At 24.1% G+C, this 20531-nt stretch overlaps 3 protein-coding genes across 7 annotated transcripts; 2 read left to right on the forward strand and 1 right to left on the reverse strand.

The window, feature by feature from the left end:
• Positions 1 to 200: 200 nt before the first annotated feature.
• Positions 201 to 7786, reverse strand: LOC126893760 (asparagine synthetase [glutamine-hydrolyzing]). 2 transcript variants are annotated; one of them, XM_050664236.1, is made up of 11 exons: positions 7664 to 7786; positions 7113 to 7299; positions 6914 to 7039; positions 6572 to 6809; positions 2250 to 2423; positions 2007 to 2185; positions 1423 to 1600; positions 1156 to 1363; positions 922 to 1095; positions 689 to 832; positions 201 to 502 (listed from the first exon to the last, which is right to left on the reverse strand). In XM_050664236.1, the coding sequence occupies exons 2-11, from the start codon at positions 7236 to 7238 to the stop codon at positions 379 to 381; spliced, it is 1671 nt and encodes a 556-aa protein (XP_050520193.1). In that variant the 5' UTR covers positions 7239 to 7299; positions 7664 to 7786; the 3' UTR covers positions 201 to 378. The 2 variants fall into 2 exon arrangements, with proteins under 2 accessions (XP_050520193.1, XP_050520194.1); XM_050664237.1 differs by lacking the exon at positions 7664 to 7786 and adding an exon at positions 7367 to 7491.
• Positions 7787 to 7942: 156 nt separating this feature from the next.
• LOC126893803 (uncharacterized) lies at positions 7943 to 13388 on the forward strand. Of its 2 annotated transcripts, XM_050664315.1 has the most exons (5): positions 7943 to 8090; positions 10204 to 10348; positions 10411 to 10626; positions 11887 to 12103; positions 13169 to 13388. In XM_050664315.1, exons 2-5 carry the CDS (start codon positions 10311 to 10313, stop codon positions 13343 to 13345), a joined length of 648 nt encoding a protein of 215 aa, XP_050520272.1. In that variant the 5' UTR covers positions 7943 to 8090; positions 10204 to 10310; the 3' UTR covers positions 13346 to 13388. The 2 variants fall into 2 exon arrangements, with proteins under 2 accessions (XP_050520272.1, XP_050520270.1); XM_050664313.1 differs by lacking the exon at positions 7943 to 8090 and having other exon boundaries at positions 10012 to 10348.
• A 1338-nt stretch (positions 13389 to 14726) lies between these two features.
• Positions 14727 to 18184, forward strand: LOC126893805 (zinc finger protein GLIS2 homolog). 3 transcript variants are annotated; one of them, XM_050664319.1, is made up of 6 exons: positions 14729 to 15251; positions 16879 to 17001; positions 17075 to 17212; positions 17282 to 17400; positions 17616 to 17810; positions 17995 to 18184. In XM_050664319.1, the coding sequence occupies exons 3-6, from the start codon at positions 17136 to 17138 to the stop codon at positions 18096 to 18098; spliced, it is 495 nt and encodes a 164-aa protein (XP_050520276.1). In that variant the 5' UTR covers positions 14729 to 15251; positions 16879 to 17001; positions 17075 to 17135; the 3' UTR covers positions 18099 to 18184. The 3 variants fall into 3 exon arrangements, with proteins under 3 accessions (XP_050520274.1, XP_050520276.1, XP_050520275.1); XM_050664317.1 differs by lacking the exon at positions 16879 to 17001 and having other exon boundaries at positions 14727 to 15251; XM_050664318.1 differs by lacking the exon at positions 16879 to 17001 and having other exon boundaries at positions 14729 to 15247.
• Positions 18185 to 20531: the final 2347 nt, after the last annotated feature.

Raw genomic sequence — 20531 nt, forward strand, 5'->3', positions numbered from 1 at the left:
AAAAAGTAAAAAACTACAACATTTATTAAAACCAATTATATTGAGTATAGATAGTGTTATATATACTCCATGCTATAACTTAGATCTAATTTTTATTATAATAAGGTTTTTATCATACAAAATATTTTGTTATCAAAGTAAAATTTGGGCTTAACCCACATTTATAATAAAATAAAATAATAATTATTAGTAATAAAAACTACACATTTAGTATTATTTTATTTTTTTAAACATACCATTATAAATGTATATATTTACACAGATGTATGGGTATATATATATGTAAGAAAAATTATTACAAACAATTATTCACCAAATAGAAGCGTTCAATTATTGAACTTCGTACAAATAAAATTTAATTTTTAAAACTCTATCCTACTATTTTGCTGCATAATGTTTAATAAATCTTGCTGACGGATCATTTACTTTAATCCACTTTGGCATCCAGAAGTAAGGCATGAAGTTTGACGCTAATCCTGCGTAATGACTCTCAAATACATCTCTATAAATCATGAAGAACAACATTGAATTTTTTTATTAGTAAAGAAAGTCAGATATCAGAAATTTTAACTATAATATACAGAGTGGTCAATTTTATTTAAGATATGCATTTTTCAGAAATGACATAAATTGTAATTATTTGCTCTATTAATATAATTGGTGTATTACTTGTTTTAATTTATCTTACCGGTAGTACAATGACTCTTTGGATTTAGGTGAACAATGTGGATATTTTTCAGCCACTTTTAACAAGTCTTCATCTGTATACTTAGGATCTATCCAGTCTTGGATTATATTGAATAAAGATTTTTTAGCAGTTGTAACTCCATCACTTTAATAAATACGTTATACTTAATAATGGATTTAATTATTTTAAATTTAATATGGTTTAATAGGTGCTCTCATACATAAATATATTACCTGAATGCTTCTTTATGTCGCCATAATACTTCACTTGGCAATAAATCGGTACCATCAAACGCAGAACGTAGTAAATACTTTTCGATTTGGTTGTATGGTTGTCGCATTGTTTTGGGTAAATTGAGATAATAGTTTGTAAAACGTATGTCCAAAAATGGAACCCTCAATTCCAGCCTTAATAAGTTAATCATTAATTATATACTTTACGTATATATGTTTTATTTGTATGCTTACCCATGAGCGGCAGTTGTTCTGTCAGCCCTAAGTCCATCATACATGTAAATGTCTCCTAATAATCTAATACTCTCGGCATGTGCTTGGTCTGGACTAGGAGCATCTCTAAAATAAATGTATCCTTGAGCCACTTCATCCGCTCCTTCACCACTACATAATACTGTTGTGTCAGTATGTTGTTTTATATATTGTGAGACCAGATACATACCTTTGTAAAAAAATTTAATTAAAGATTTTAATAAAGATTTTAATCATAAATTTTATTACCACATGAAGCTCTTATTGTTGTTATATCAGCTGTTTCTAGTGTATGAATAACATCATTTAATACATTTAAAACATCATTGGCTGTAAAAATTACTTCGTGGTGTTCTGATCCGATATGTTTTGCCACTTGACGAGCAGCTAAAATATCTGGGCTATCTTCCATACCAATCGAAAATGTCTACAAAAGTAAAAAAATATATGATGACACTGTAATGCAACTAATATTTATTTATTTGGGGAGATTTAATTTTGATAACTTTCATTTTTGCTAGATTTGCAAAGAAAATGATTGTGATAAATTTTATTTGTATTGTAAAAATAAATTATAGTAATAATTATTTTATCATACATAATAATAAATAATTAACTAACACATAAGAGTAAAAGATAATTTTCAAAAGTTTGTCTATCTTAAACAAACTATAAATTATTACAGTATCTTACTCTAATGATTCAAATGAAATGATCTAATTACAATAATTACAATAAGTACTATTTATATATTTTTTATTTATAAATGTCAGATCTCATTTTATTTGTTCAATGAAATTACCAGAGTGATCTAATTATAAAAATATAGTCACTTGAATAGGATAAGGAAGCCCTAGTTCTTTTGATAATTTTACGAGTATAGCTGCAATCAAACTAGAGTCTAAACCTCCAGAGAGCAAACATCCTATACGACGGTTAGACATCATCCTTTTCTTTACTGATTCAGTTAAAAGATAGCGAATATTAGCATGAACAACTTCTTCACTTAAACCTTGATGTGTAACAAAATTCGGTAATTAGTGTATCTATGCTAAAATTAATACATATAAACAAACCTTCTTCGAGAACTGCGGGAGACAATAGTGGTTTTTCGATATTGAAAAATCTATTTAACGATACCATTTTTATTTTACCATCAGACAAGATATCAAACTCAGCTAAGTGACCAGGAGGAAATGGTTTCATTTCCCAATTCGACAAGTTTAGTTCTTTTATCAATCCCGTTAAACCTATTAAATTAAATTAATGTAGTATTTCATAATATAATTTTAATATGTTCGTTTATTGTTATAAATGTTGAATGATTTAAAAGGTTCTTTCAAATCCGAATTATAATTATAAAGTTTATAATAAAGGAGAATATAATAATCAATAGGTATAAAATTTTCTATTTTCCTTTTTAGCTTTGAAGCGAAGCTGAGAAAGCATTAATTTGAACATAATGAGTTTATTTATTTTTGTGTCTGTCATATTTTTAAAAGCTCTCATTAAATCAGATTTTTGTAATGATACGTCAAAGGATCACAAATCCAAAAAATTCCAAAAAAATAACAATTTTTAAAATCGGTGAATTTCGACATTTTATAAACTTATGTTATTTAAAATTGTCATAACTCATTTGAAAATAGATAAATCAAAATAACTTGTATTTTTATATAAATACCTTAGGTATTTCCCTTTTATTTAATGTATTTTTTTAGAAATATGACCCTTTAACTAGTTCTTTAGGGGAGAGATTAAAAAAAGTAACATTTAGATAAAAAGTTAACTATTTCAATATGACTTTTTAAAATGTTCCTGAAATACTGCGAGCTTCAAACATATATTAAACTAAAGCTTAGGTAATATAGTATAAGTAAAAAAATTGTATCGTAGACACATCTACTATATGTAAACGGCACCTGAAGTTAAACAAAAAATATTGTTTTATTATAAAATATTACTGTTTTTCATGTTATTACAATTAATTTTTTCCAACAAATTTTGCTTTTATTTTATGTCAAGTGGTATAATTATAAATGTGGAGGGGCAAGTACACCTTTTAAATCCCACACTTAATAAAAAAAAAACAAATTTAACTATTAGTTAAAGATATTTTCAGATTTTAATGCCAATCCAATAAGTATATTAAAAGACGCATCCCTTTCCAATAAATAATCTAACTACTACAAAAGGTTAGGATGAAATATAAATGAACTAACGTAGATCAGAATAATAAAATTAAAGTTAATTTTTCCCTTTATTTTATAAATCCACATTTACATTATAAGTACTCGTTTGTCATAAAGGTAACAATATATACAATATTACATAAATTTTATAATTTCTCCGTAAAAATTACATGACCAAAATATTCAATATCAATATCTACTAAATTTAATATCTATAATAAGTATTCATGCATTGTACTTATAAATCATAAAACATTTTATTTAAAATTAAAATTATATTAAAAATATTAATTTAAAACTAAAATATATTTAACTAAAATCTTAGTGCGCTGAAAAAATTCATTATTAAAATTGGGTAACTGCCAAAATGAATTAATATTACTTAATGATGAGGTAATCAGAAGTATAAAAGGGGTTTTTTCAGTCGGGGTTTCAATATGTGTTCAGCGTTGATAATAATAACATTGTTCTCAAAATATATTTTAGTAATTTTTTTTTTGGCTAATTTTTGAGTTAAATATTTTTAATATCATTTGAATTTTAAATAATTAGCCACAAGTGATCAATTTTTATTATAAAATCACAAAACAAATTATCAGGATATAATGAAAGAAATAGGAGTTGATGTTTCTTTTAGAATAATTCACAAGTGTCTTAAAATTATTGACTAAGTACAGATTTGCATCGAAGGGTTTATAATAATAGTTATTTTAAACACTTTCAGATATCATCTACACTTGTCCCAACTATGTGGGTATCCCCACTGTACTGGTTTTTGTTAAATAAATTTAGTGAATATAAGTAAGACAAGATAATGTTTTGATTGTGAAATTATAATTGGAGTTACATATTTAGTTATAAAAATAATATTGATGGAAAATTATTTACTTATTAATTTAAAGTAATAAAATAAGATATAATGTAAAAAAATGGCTTTAGTCTTTTGAAATTTTTTAAGCGTTAATTAATGTTATGATGAGTTGTTTGATTTATAAAGAACACTTAAAATTATTTGTTTCTTAGAAAATGTAAAATAAAATAATAATATAAAAAATAATAAAATAAAAAAATAAACTTAACGTTTAAAAAAACTTTGAAAACAGAAATTTAGAAAAAATTATTATTCTCCTATAACAAGACTTATTCAAATAGGAGTTCTACAATCGACTTTTATTATTTTATTTTTATAAATGAATAAAATAAAACTGGTAGTGTGAAAACTAAAATTTTAAACTGTTTGCTTTTTTTTTCATTTTTAGATTGATATTTGAATTATTTTTGAAAGTCTCTAAGGAATGCTATACGATCAAACAGGATATGCAATAAAAACGGGCAACTAGCTCTCTATAATTTCAGGAAAACTACATATATAACTATATAACAAAATTTAGAGAGGCGATGTTAGAATAATGATCCCCCAAAAATTTAGTTAAAATTGTGCCTTTGATCTTAATTTCTAGTTTAAAATTATTATTTGTATAATATTAAATACTGCAATTATTCTATTGTTATAAAACGATATTTTCAGTTGCTAAACTATCATAAAAATTAATTAAAAAGTATTTTTATAATTAGTTGTAAAAATTTAATAATTACAATCAATCATAATAGAAGTAATGAAATTACTGTAATGGTATCATTTTTTGACCTCTATCGTAGTAGTAATCATAAAACTTAGATAAAAAATTGATTCTATCAAATATATATATATATATACATAATACAAATATCCTTCATTTTTTAAATTACCTAATAAATATGAGTGATGTAATGTATATCTAGGTTTCATAAATAAAATGCCACCTTTTTCTGTTGATAATTATAGAATCAAATCAACGTTGTGTCATTTTCAAAAGTTTTTTTAGAACAACTGTTATTTTTAATTGATAACAGTAAACATTAATTATAAATTCAATTTAGCACAACTGACTGCATACGGTAATTTTTGGCTGCCTTACCTTTTCTAAAGTGTGTATAATTTATTTTTAAGCCTAACCCAACAATTATTTTATGGTTGTAAATATTATTATCTATTTGCATTCCATCGACTCAAGATTTATTCTTATATACCCTCAAAATTCGATCTTTTTATATATATCCTATTTCTATCTATCAATAAATAATCGTAATTTATTCTGCTTTTTATTGAAAAAATTACTTTTGGTTTTACTTGCCTCTAACATCTATTACTACCTATAAAATTAAAAAATCGACTAACCTATATTATACATTATAATGTATTAGGATAAAAAATATTAGATAAAAAATCAGCTTGCATCACTATATTTACCGATTCAGGAAATAACTTTTTTGCTCATCAATTTAATTGTTTGAGATAAATTTTACAATTTTGTCAAGCATTACGGGGGTCTCAATGTTATAAATCCTTGGATTTCTTTTTATTATAACAATATAAGCCTCCTGGTTAATGAACTTAAATTATTAGACCCTATAAATATTTTATTAATTATCTTAATTAATTGATTATCTCAAACCCAACATAACCAATCTGTCTATGGATTCATTATAAATATGTTTGTGTAATTGTTTGTTGATCAAATCAATCGATTAAATATTAAATTAATGAATGAAAATGTTAAATTGTTAATAATCATGACCCTAGAACTTTCTCAGTACTCGGCCGCCCTGTCGACCGTTTTTCAGTCATAGGCACAATGATCACCAACCAGTTCTGTATATTAAACTCTATTTTAAATTTTACCAAGATTAATGTTATCTATTAACTATTAAGAACATATATTATGGTCAGTATTTAAGATCTACTATTAATTGCTCTAACCATAGAAGCTATTTAAATATTTTTAAATGGAAATCAGATAATGAGGTTGTAATTTCCCTCCTAACCCTTTGTATAACTCCACTGATCTTACGTTAGATTAAATTTTATTTATAAATGTAATTTATGGATTTAATTCAATTTATATTATGTAATTATTTATTTTATTTTATAAAATAACTTATCTGTAGTGTCTAGTATTCGCCTTTCAGACGATTTATTTGTTTAACTTGCCTAATATGATTGAAATAAATTGAGCAAATTTTTTAAAAGCAACTGTATCAAAATATTATTTTATTTTTTACTCTTTTCTTACAGTACAAATCCATTTGAAATTAGTCATTATTTTTAAGAATATACGATAAAGATTATATTAATTAATACATTTTTTTTTATATGCAATATTTACCTTTAGCTTCAGAAGATATACCGAAGATACCTGTGTCAGATTTGAGATAGAACAAAGGTCGTACTCCATAAGGATCTCTGGCTACAAATACTTTTCTTTTTTGGGAGTCAACTAGGCAAAACGCGTATTCGGCATCCAACTGCTTGACAGTCTCATCAATCCCAAAAGCACCGTAAAGTTGTAAAACACCTTCTACATCACATTTAGTCTCGTACTGAAAACCATGTTGTTCACCAAGCTACAGGTAATGAATGATACAATTATTTGTATTATCTTCATTACAAGATTTTTAGACTCTATTAGAGATTTAATTATTTTATAACTTTTTTAATATTGCTATACCTGTCTCCAGTTAAAAATTTCTCCATTACAAACCATAGACACAAACGGATATTGATGTAGTTTCATAGGTTGCATGCCATACAGACTGTCAATAATAGCCAATCGATGAAATCCAAGACATACATTCTAAAAAACGTTAAATGATCGTAAAGTAAAAAAAAAATTTCAAGATTTTTTAATAAAAAACCAGTGAACTTACTTTGACTTTTAAATCGTATTCGAGTCTCCATGCATCAGGTCCACGATGACTGATTTTTGCAAACGTCTTGTCATACTTGGACAATGACTGAACGTCAATACCAAATAGTGCCCAAATTCCACACATTTTTTTTTTTAAATAATATATGAACTTGCTCTAATAACTAATCGAATTTTGCTTTTAAACACTGAAATATTAAGTTTGTCAATAATACATTGAGTATATTAAGCGACAGTAGCGAATTGGCTTATTACCAGGCAACGTTATTCTCTGTTAACGCGACCTGTATGAGTGAATCCAAAATACATCGTTTTAATTTATATACAGCTAGTTGAAGTTGTGCCAGGCATACATAAAAAAAAAAATCCGCGATATCAATGCGTAACATTGACATTGATCAAATTCGCGCTTTTTTTTTTCTAGTATTCGCTAACGCATAATAAAAAAAAATGTGCTTTTGTGTGTTTATATTTTTAGTAATTTCTACAGATTACAATTGTGCTTACAGTTGTTTGTTAATAATAAAGTAATATTTTTCTAAGTCTTCTTACCAAAGTCCTATATGTATTATAATTTACTTCGTGGATTAAACAAAATTAATTAATTAATTATTTTTGAAATTCCGTAAATAACTATTTAATTATATATCATAAGGTATGAACTTATTTTGAATGATTAAATAAAATATATTTTTTAACGAATTCAGTAAATTTATTTAAAAAAGAATGAAGTTTCTTAATTTGATGCTAACGATGGGTTGTACACAGTACTGTGATTCAGGGCCACGTGTCTTCATATTTATATAGGTCTTAATAAAGCATATACTACAAACATTTAATATTTCGGAAAACATGTTTTGTTAGTTCAGGAACTATTTTTGAAGTCTCTTTCGAGTAATTTACAACAACATATTTTTATTATTATTTTTTAGAAAACGTATTATAACGTCGCTAGTAATGACGTAGAAATGCCGCACAGGTAATTTATGTATTTTTTTTACATAGTATTTTTAATGGTAAATTATTATCAGACGCATAATTATTTAAAGATAATATATAGACGAGGAGTTGACGTTTTAAGAATACAAAACTAAAATTAGATAAAAATAATTAGTACTCGTTTATTATATTATGTTATCTTCAATAGATCCGTTAATATTTATTAATTTACAACATGTTGTTTTCAAGATAGATAAATAATGACGCATGTGTAATTTAGGGTCAATTTATCAATAAACATCAGTATTAATGATTTTAAATGTGACTTACATTATATTAATAATTTATCAATGATAAAATAATGAAAAATATCAGTTAAAGATAATTAAAAAATATTTTTGTTAAAGTTTAGGTATTGTAGGATAAATTGTCTAGGACAAAATACCAGGAATGGATTAAAAATAAAATTTAAAATAGAAGTTTTTAACAATGGAAATTTTTACCTGAAATTAAATTGTAATTATATTTTGGGGAAATGTTATTTTTCTCACTTTAAGTGTTTATTTGTTTTAATAGCAAAATAATAAATCCATTAAACGTTTAAATTATTCGTAAGTGTTTTTTTTTTTAAAGCACTTGTAAATCTTGAGACGATTATAAAGATAATGTTTAAGCACGTTCTGTTTCAATTCATTAGATAGTTAATATGTACAGTAATAATTTCGCTAAATAAATGTTGAGTAAACATATAAATAAAAAAAAGTTTGTTGTATCACTTTTTTTATTAGATGATTTAAAAAGAATATTTGTTCGTTTTAATAATACTGTGGCGTTTAATCATTTAAACGTTTCACTTTCTAAATTAAAATACAAAATTAGGAACACTTAATATACCACGGAAATATTATTTGTAATAATATTGAAAAATTTCAATTTTAAATTTCGTTATATATACATTTTACATGTAAATTTTACTCAGAATTTTTTAATGGTGCCCGTAGAAATTTTTCATGTAAGCAAAAAATTTTTTTTGGTATTTAGTTTCATTGGCCTTTAAACAGGGTTTTTGTTGAAAGGGGTGATGGATTCTCTGCCAGGAAACCTCTCTAATGGCGCAAAAATAAAGGATTATAAATATAAAGGTCCCCAATAAATGCATTAGCTCCTCAGTATATAATGTATTGTATTTATAAATGTATGTATTTATTGTATTTATGTTTAGAGTAGTGAGAAAATGCAATTAGCATCATCAAAAAAATAAATACACCACTGTTCTCTACTTTGACCATATTAATTTAGATCGTGTTAATGTAGCTTAAGCCACGCGCATTTAAACAAGTAAAATACTTAAATATTTTAGTATAGTCACGGGGCGGTAAAAGTTTTTAAGAGTTATCAATTGATTTTTCAACAATTTTGGGAAGGCCAATTTTAATTATCTACATTTATACTTTTTAATCACTTCAGTTATCATTCAGTAGAAATTTACATTTAGGCTTGAAACTTAAAAATGTGATTTAACTGAGGTTATTGTACTGGGGAATTTAATCTCTTTTAAAACGAAAAATATTTTTATGTTACTGTGTATTACAGTAACAATTAGGATCCTTTTAAAATTACATACGCAAAATGTATAAATGCCTATTTATTAATAACACATAAATGAAAAAGTACTATGATTTTGATTAATAATGTATTTATTGCAATATGATGATCCCGAAAAAATGAATTCTGTTTTGTCGTATGTACGTTTGTTATTATTAACTCACGTAATTCGAATTATTTTAGTAATTAAAGGAAAATACTTAAAATTTTTTATCATTTATTATTTAATAATTCTGTGTATATAGATTTTTAATATATGCGCCATACTTTCCTTGAGATACAAGGAAATAATGGATAATATAATACATGTGCTCTGTCATATTTGTTTACTACCTGTTATCATAATGTTAAGCAATAATAGATGTATTGGTGTCCACTTGTCCAGTGTTCATTATGTATTATAATAATTTGTTGTTTATTAATATAAACGGAAAAATAACATCTGTCAGTATAATTTAAAAATATGTTTTTATTTTCTGAGTCAATTTTTCAATACAAATAACTAATATAATATTATTTATATTTGTATAATTCTGATCTATCTACAGATAAATAATTTTGTGTTGATCTTTAAAAAATCAAGATATGTTTTCAAAAGAATTTTGTATAAATAAAAAAAATTAAAAACTTATATTTATATAATCCCAGTTGTACAATGGAAGAATTTAAAGTTTGTGAAAATGAATCCACCAAGTAATTTTGAAGTCATAACATTAATAGTATATTCAATTAATTTATAAATTATGAAAATAAAGGGTAAAACTCCAAGGATTAGATCTCATTTTAAAGTCAATAAACTGTGAAAATTACAAGTCTAAATTTGTTGAGTATGGAATTGATGAATATACTATGCTTTATCTTACTGCATCTGATTTAAGACAATTGGATGTCAGCGAGTGTGATATACCAGTAATTCTTTCTGCTATTAGTGTTTTGAGTAAAACTTCAAATTATTCAAAAGTAAAATTATCGTAAGTGCAATTTAAGAAAAACATTTTAAAAGTTTTTATGTTTTTAATTAAATAGTTGAAAAATTAATTAATAGAATGCTCAATCATTCAGTTAATATATACATGTATATATATGATGATTCACTTATCAGCCATTTATTTAATCGAGAATTAAAATAATATTGAGATTTTTTTATAAATAATACTTTATGATAGATAAATTGAGAAAAACAAAAAGAGACTAAAACAAAAAAATCATTATTATTTTTTTTCCACTAATTAAGTAGTTTATGATAAATGAATTATTCTGCATTTGTGGCATATATGAAATGCTAAATAAGTAAAAAAACAATAACAAAATGTGAGTTTTGAGAATTTTTTTAACAATTTGTAATAAGATTTAAAATTAAATAAATAAAATTTATTATATAATTTGTATAAAAAATAATTATTTGTTGTATATTATAATAATATGAATCAATTTTATCAATAAAGTTTATGTATACACTTTAAATACAATGATTATGTTTTAAGTATTATTGAATTTATACATTTGTTTTTCACCTTTGAAAATGACTAAAATTGATATATCAGTTTTAGAAAATAGCTTTTGAATTATATATGTATATATATATATATTACATGTATTTATCATTATTATTATTTACATATAGGAGAAATAAGTTACATTAATATAAATAGCAGTGACATAACCAAAAAACTTATTACCCGTTCATTGACCAATTGTTATTATTAGCAGTATGAGTGTATATCACATACAATAAAAAAAAATCCTTAATTATACCTAAGCAAAAATCTTCGCTACACCATTGGTAATTATGGTATAATTTAGCTGTAGAATATATAATGGGAAGTTACAATTTATCATTATTCATCATTGAGGTTAAAGGGTTTGTAACATATTAATTGATAAACTACTGATTAAATATATATTTGTCCTATCATTTTTTAATAATTTAATTATCTTTTAAATATTGAAATTATTAAATCACGTTGTGACACCCTGTGTAACTTTATTTTTATTGGAATACATAACTTTTGTTCCAGCATTGGTATCTTCAGAATGACTCAAATAAAATAAATAAATTTTACAACCTTTCCTAAAAAATTAAGATAATTAAAATCTAATTCATATGTTAAAAATATTAACTAAAATTAAGCCGTTTTGAACCATTAATGCAAAAAATATTTTATCTACTTACTGTATTATTTGTTTATGATTAATTTATTAATTGTAGTAGTGTATTTTACTATTATTAGAAATGAAGAAATTTCAAAACTTCAATCAAATATTTGTGGACAGCTAGGATCTATAGCTATTGCCCTAAATTACATATATGATACACTTTCTTCAAATCCCTATGAAGATAAATTGATAGATGATTACCTTTCAACAATAGATGCTGCGACTATGCTTAAACCTTATTTAAGAAAGGAAGAAGATAGTGTAAAAAAAACTTTAAAATCAGTTTATAAAGTAATATATGAAATTTTTTTTAATAGGCATAATATATTGCTTGAAATGTTTACAGATGTACTAACATTTTCAGTTATAATCTGACATTTTCATTGCAAAGTCCATCTTCAGAGCAATAGTTACAGGCTCGTGGTTGTAACTGTACTGTTTGAAGATGGACTCTGCAACAAGTCTGAAATGTCAGCTTATAACTGAAAACGTGGATACAACAGTAAACATTTCAAGCAATATGATAATCCACGAAAGCTTTAACACAGGCATAACATATTTTGCGACTAATAGCTACAAACAATTTTACCTTGCTATATTATTCTCAAAGGCATATTTTGAAATTTGTTATTTCAAATTTATTTTGATATTCTCGATATAATCAAAATTTTGTTCCTTAAGCATAGAATTTATTTAAAGAAACAATAAAAAGTTACATAGAGCAATATAAATAACAAGTTTTGATTAATTATTTAAAGTAATAGATGTAAGAACATTTAAATTAGATAAATAGTTACTTTTTTATATAATTTTTATTTTTGTCATTATTATTTTTTAATTTAAATTATTTTTAACATTTTAAACTTCATTTATAACATATATGATTATTTTTCATTATATATAATAATAAAATAATAATTTTAAATCATAAAAATAGGGATATAAGTTATAATATACCAAATTTAGTTCATAATAAAAATGATTTTGTACCTTACTGTATTACATGTCCAGTTTTAAATATAGAAATTATATTAATTCACAAGTACTTATCTGAAAAGTATTACCAACCAATAAGATGTTTTATAAGAAAATCACAATAAAAAGCCATCTTAAAAATTTTATATGAAAAAGAATGTATTAATTTTTTATTAAATATAAAAAAAAAGTTCTTTAAATGTATTCATTACAAAAAAAAGTATAATATATTAAGTAGATCAAAAGTTGAAAGAGTTCTAAACCAGAAGTTTTTCACCTGTATTATTATCGATTGTAATATTATATTATATTTCTACAATTAATAATATTATGACTTAAGTTTATTAATATATATATATTTTTTTTTAAATTTGATTTTAGACAAGAAATGGAAGAAAAACTTTTTTCATAACAGCAACAACTTGCACAGTAATATTATGTGTGATTACTTTTGGTTACATAAAATTTGTAAAGAGAGAAATCCCATCAATAAATATTTGGCTTAAAAGTTCTATTTACTTACCTAAACTTAATCAAATTAAAATTTGGAAATTTTAAGCAATAAGTTTTATAACATTCCTCATTACTTAATAATTATATATTATTTTTGATGAAAAAAAATATACTTATTAATAAAAAAAAATAGTTTTATTTTTTATTCTAAATTTATAAATATTATTTGATATTATTAATATAAACCATCTTTTGTAATTTAATTTATTTTATTTTTTAAGTTAACATTTTATTGCATACTGAAAATGGCTGTTATAAACATCCACTATACAAATACTTTGTCTCTCTCATCAAACAAAAATACACAATTGAGCCTGTATTAAAAATATTGTTCTCCTAAAGGTTTTATTTTTACTCATCACTTTATGAATTATATTTTCAGAATATAGTCTTTCAGTTCTTACATGCCAGCCATCCATAAGCCATCGCTTAAAGTGGGACATTGTAAACTTTGAAATAGTTTTGAAGTAAATTAAAATGGTGGTTTTGTTTATTAACAATAGAATATATCTATTTATGGGAGTTAAGACCTTTTTAAAATAAAAAAATTAAAAAGAGCTCTCTATATTTATTATCTAAAATACATTTTTAATAGTCAATATTTTTTTGGTTCATGTTTGTTCATTTGAAAAAATTAGATGAACATCTTATAGAGTCTATTCAGATAATTTTGTATCTTTTTTGGCTTCTCCTCTGTTAAATATTTTACAAAATTTGTACCAATGGATCTTGTACTGCATTGACTCCCTTCTGGAGTCTGGTAAATATCTTTACTTTTTTGTCAAGTAGCTCAACAAAGATTTATAACAAATAAAATAATTACATATATGATAACACTAATATTTTTAAAGAAAATTCTTGAGACATAAATAGTCAATCACTATGTACATAGAGGAAATTGAATAATTAAAATTCTGATTATTTTTTTAATTTTGACATGATTGGTCGAATATTTTTTTTAGATCGTGAATAGTATTAGTATATCAGATAAAGAAATGTCAATAAATTTGTATTTATCTATAAATGAGATATTATTTGAAATATGATTTATTGTTGCATTCTTATTTATTTACTACTTATTATGTTAAAATATATTTGTTAAAAAATTGTTCCTTAAAAATGATTATTTTATTTTTTAATGTTAACTTTTATGTAAAAGTATTAATATACAAAATATTTTAACATAAAACAAAAAAAATAGGAATATTTTTAAGCGATAATACTCGAAAAACGTAAGGTAATTTTAATATTTTTTGTTTTCATAACAAAGCTTGATTAAAAAAATAAAATCAATAAGGTGAAATACAAAATTTTCCCAAAAAAATATTATTAAAAGGTACCTTTTTACTTTAAGCAATAGGATCCATTAGCGCAACTAGAGAATTGCAGGGTGTTTAGCCCGTTAGTTATATATTAGATTCTTTAAAAAAATAGAAATTAATAAATTTTACTTAAAAAAATATTTTTTAAATGGGTTAAATTTATTGACCCTTCTTTAATTTATTTATTTTTGCGATTAGAAATCTTGTAAGAAATCTTCGGGGCCTATATTTACCTAAGGCCAGCTCTGATAATCATTTATTTAAGCTCATTTTATTTACGATATATCCCCCATCAAGATGAAAGGTATAATAATAAAGAAGTAGACCCCCAGCTAAGAGATCCATGTTGATTCCACATGGCAACACACTGATGGGCATTCTGCTAAAAAAGAGTGATACAAATTTAATACGGTGACACGGATGTTAAACAGTTTAAGTGCAACGTAACTCTAGATGAATAATTTTTATGATAAGATTTTGTTTTAGTTACATCAATTAGATATTAAATAATTTGCAAGTTGAGAATGTTGCATGTATAAATTAATTTTATTCGAAAATATTTGATTTTTGTTCATCAAATGTAACAGTATGATAGTTAACAACGACCAAGAATCGCATTGTTTTTGCAAGTAAAATTTATTTATTTAATTATACTATACAGAGTGTTCTATGAGGTAATGACAAATCGCCATTACAAAATTATATGGATTTGTCAGAAACTCGAGGGATACCTATATTTACCTAAGTAAATAATTAATTAAGTTTAATTTATTTAAAAATTTATTAATTTTTTTGTTTATTACAATTTTTTCTATACTCTAATATTTTTGAATTTATTCTCGAATTGTCTGTTAAATATGTCTGTTTTCATTTTCATAAATTTATTTAGACAATTTTTATTTTTAATTGATAACAATAAAAATTGATTATCTTCTTTTTCTTTTTTCTCGTCTTAAGAAGAAGAAGAATAATGAAATTGTATTATCAATTATTGATTTATTGTTCTTTGGGACTGTCTGCATAAGATAATTATTCGTTGCCTTACCTTTCCCGAATAATGCGTAATTTATTTTTAAGTATAAGCTAACCATTATTTTATTTTCTAGTGCCCCATCGTTTGTAAATCCATTCCTATTTACCCTTACAAATGAATCTTTTTGAATAAACGTGATAATTTTTTATTTATTAATAAATAATCAGAATTCATTCGGGTTTTTATTGAAAATATTACTTTCAATATCAATAATAACCTATATTATACATATGTATAATAATATGTATTTTTTCAAATAAATTATATGTTTGAAGTCTTAAAATTAGTGATGGGAATTATCGAATAGTAACTATTGAACTATTCGATAGTTAATGCTAAAAATAAAAATGCTATGCTAAATTTTATGCTAAAATTCGGTTGCATAAAGAGAATTAGAAAATTTATTCGTTAGTTTAAAATATTTGAAAATGCCCATCACTAATTTTTACTATTATTAATTGTATAATAATTTATTTTAAGTATTCGTTAATTATCTTCTTATTATAATTAAGTGTACATAATAAAAATTTTAGATAGAACTAATCTAATATTTTTTAAAACCATTCGAATAATTTTTAAAACTATTCGATAGTCTATTCGAATAGTTTTAAAAACTATATTATTACGCAAGATATGAATATATCTGTGGCAATTATGTGCTGATGGGGAATCCAACTAGGTACGTGCACAAGCCCAAAGAGGATGTCTTGGGGTTGACTATTAGTAACCGTAATGGGGTTCCAGCTATGGTCATAAATAGATACCGCCGATTCAATGCCTATTTAAGAGTCCTGAACAAGACAGTAGATGACTGTCTCGGTGTTACTAGGGAAGGGTTAAATAAGGGGTATTCGGATCGCATCACTGGGGTTTGTAAATTTATACAAATAATTAATATTCAATATACAGGGTGTTCAGTAAGTCAGGAAATGGGTTTCTATTTTTCTCATTGTTTGTAACACTCTGTATATTATTACCTAATACTTATATACATAAATAATAATCAATAAATATGATTTTATTTTTTATTTAGTATTTAGGATTAAAAAACAGAACTTTTAAATTAATGTTTTGTACACTTTCTAAAATTAAATTTTTTTTAATTTGGTAAATTTACAATTAATATATAAATTCAATTAAAATCGAATACAAATGCAACTATCTCCAGTTGTTTAGTAGTAGTTAATTTATGATGAAAATATTGAACCAAAAGTTTTATTTAGTATTTAGGATAATATTTTATCTTCAACATCAAGTCTTACATGAAATACATATTTTACATGGCATCTATGTAATACTAGGAATATATCTAAAGGATGCTTCTTAAAATATTAATTATAAGCCAGGTTAAATTTGAACATTATAATTATTATTGTAATTAATATTATTATTACTATTACTACTATTGTATTACTGTAGATGGGAAGGTTGTAATTCATATTTGAACAAATTAGAATTAGCAAAGCATGTACTGAATCATATGATTCCAGGACCACTAGGGTTGTTTTATTGCAAATGGAAAAATTGTAATAGAGGTGGTAGAGCTTTCAACGCTAAGTTAGTAGTTTCATATTTTTTCAAATTTCTCTTAAGAGAATACTCGTCAATTTAAAATTATTATTTTAGATATAAAATGTTGATACATATACGCACGCATACAAACGACAAGCCATATCAATGTTATACTTGTGGTAAAAGTTTTACTAGAACAGAAAACCTTAAGATACATGCTCGGACTCATACAGGTAGATAAATTTTAATAGAACTAGTGCCAAATTTGTAAATATACTCACAAATCTATGTACAACCGATGACGTGTCCAGGGGTTAATCTTCCTACAGTAAAAATAATTATGCGGTTATTATAAAATTTTAAATGAATAATAAATATATTTCTTACGTTTAATCCCCTATGAAATATTACTGTAATTGTATAAAGTAATGATGATAAGTATTCATAGGAGAAAAACCGTATGTTTGTTCGGTAAATGGATGCAACAAGGCGTACTCAAATTCCAGTGACCGTTTCAAGCACACCCGAACACACTTCATTGAAAAACCCTATGCTTGTCGAGTAGACAACTGCATGAAAAGATACACAGATCCGAGCTCTTTGAGGAAACATGCTAAAAGTCATAACCAACAAATTAAAACAAGTACATTTATTGACTTATAATAGCTAAAAGTTAAATTTTAACATTATATTCATAAAAGACTGTTTAACATCGATTTAATAAAAACATGTCAATTTTAATTATCGGCTGTTTTCTAACATATTCTTATAAATAAATAATAAATATTAGATAATAATGGTTATTAATTAATTTTTTATGTTTTCAGTTCAAGATGCAAATCAAAACCGATGTTCATCACGAGATCCTATAAAATTTGTTGAATCTGATGACGAACCGCTGGATTTGTCGAAACGGTTGAATAAAAAATAGTATAAACCATCATTACAACATTTAATTAAATAAATGCATATTAGTAGAGTTATATTAAACATAGAGAGTCAATTTTATAAATTTAATTCTTGTTTACTTTTTTCTTTACGAATTTTTTGAATCCGTCAATCCGAATCACGGTTTAAATCTATTAATTCATAAAATAATCATTTTATTATGCAAAATAAATATTAATTACTCAACATCTATAATTAACTCATTGGTATTAAATTTATTTCATATTGCAAATAGTTTTGACGGATTTAAATAATAATCCGTTATCTGGATTAAATAAATTTAATTAGGATTACGGATTTACCAAAAACGAACTAGGATTTAGTTTCATCTCGGAACGATATACAAAAGAAATTTTCTTACTACTTGTTCCAAAATACATCATTTTCATACATTTATTTTTTTATATGGGATATAGAGGATAAAATTCTCTCCGTCAAAATGCTCATGCCCAATAATAAAAGCTGTGGCTTGTAATAATCACATAAACTTAATTAAAAACACAAAAATATGTTTCATTGTTATAAGCTTTGACGTATAATTAATATTTGTTTAAAAAAACCAAATTATTTTTTTTATTTTACTCGGTGAAAGATAATATGACGAGTGTCTTTGGTTTTTTAAGATATAAGAACATAAGATTTAGGTGGCTTGTTTAAGTAATGTATTCCCTAAAAAAATCAATAGGGCGCAACCATGTGAATATCAGAATAGTTTTGTTTTTTATGGGTAACTTATATTTATAATAAATAAAGAAAGAAATTTAAAATAAAAATGGATCTGAAAGATTTTTTTTTATTTACTGTAATCAGTTTGGCATTTATACCTGTTGATATATATTTTTTATTAAAATAACACTTAACACTGATTAAACGTAATCACCTAGAAAAACAACAGTTAGCAAAGCAATTGACTTATAAAAAAAAAAAAAAAAATACTAATTTCAATGACCTAGCGTTTATCTCTATTATAAATTATTTATTTTTTTACTGTTCTGAATTTGATATCTATAAGTGCACTTGGCACGCGTACACTTTCTAAATCATAACAACTATATTATTATATTTAGTTCTTTTACACTATTATAAAACATACTTAAGAATTTAGGCGCATTCATTATATTCAAATTTTATCTTGAGAGCAATAAATTTTACTAGACTAAAGAATAAATATTATTATTCTTTTGTTAATTCAGAAGCACCGGCGTTCACTCATGTATAATTTTATCAGCTTTGTGACTATTCTTCTCAGTAAACAGCGTACGTTGATGATTAATTAACTTCTATAATAATTATTATTAATAGAACTTCGATAAATATTTAAACTAAGTTTAATGTTATCCATGTTTTTGGATAACATTAATTATAATGATGTTATTTGATATAATTAAGGTTAACATTTATTTATTTGAAGAGAGAAAATTATGTTGTAAATATTTTTTGGACAATAAATTGTCGGTAAATTCGCTTTGCTACTTTAACTGGGATTATTTACTTCTTTATTTTTAGGCTTAAAAATATCATATTTTTCAATTATTTTAAAAAAGTTAGGCACGTAGCCAAAAAATTTTTATTGGGAGCCAGTGGTGGATATAAATGACTTTTAAGAGGGGGCGAAAAGATAAATGAAAAATCATAGGATATTATTTAGAGATCATCTATTACTAATCCAATGATGCAAATTTAGGAATATTAAGGCACTCTAAATACTATTCTCAAGCTATAAAGTAACACCTTGTTTATTTTGTTAATTTTTTGATTATTTCTAAGCAAAAATTATGGTCGTGAATAAAGATTCAAGCATTTCTAAGATTTAAACTGAATGCACACATATAGGTTTTCTCGATATTTTAAAAATAATTACACATTTAAATTGAACTTTTACTTTGAAACTGAGAAGGTTTTACAATGATATGTTTTGTGATATTTCGTGTCTGACTATATAAATGATACCAAATACTGGACCGATTTTGATAATCTATACATCAAAAGTACCAGATTTTACATTGAATAACCTCCCAATAAAAAAAGAAAAAATTAATTTAGAAAAGTATTTTAAAATTAGTCAGTAATTAAAAATTAGAAAAATCATAAATTTTTCTGCGTTTTAAAGTAACAATACATTTTTATTAAAAAGTAAAATTTACATGAAATTGTAACACAATATTAAAAATAGTAAGATTTCTTTAATATGCTATTCATAAAAATCCTAACTTTACTAAACTAAAGCTTATAAAGTAAACTATAATATTTTAAACAGCGGACAAAAAAATTCTATCAGGAAAAATTGGCTGGCAAAACAAAAAATATATAAATTTTTATAAAAAATACTGCATTTTTAATGAATTTTGAAAATGTTCTAGAATGTCTAGAATTCCGCAAACTATATCAAATAAAAACAATAAAACTTGTATAAATC

This window comes from Daktulosphaira vitifoliae, unplaced genomic scaffold (genome assembly GCF_025091365.1).
Source record: "Daktulosphaira vitifoliae isolate Bord-2020 unplaced genomic scaffold, ASM2509136v1 Scaffold_1, whole genome shotgun sequence".
Lineage (NCBI taxonomy): Eukaryota > Metazoa > Arthropoda > Insecta > Hemiptera > Phylloxeridae > Daktulosphaira > Daktulosphaira vitifoliae.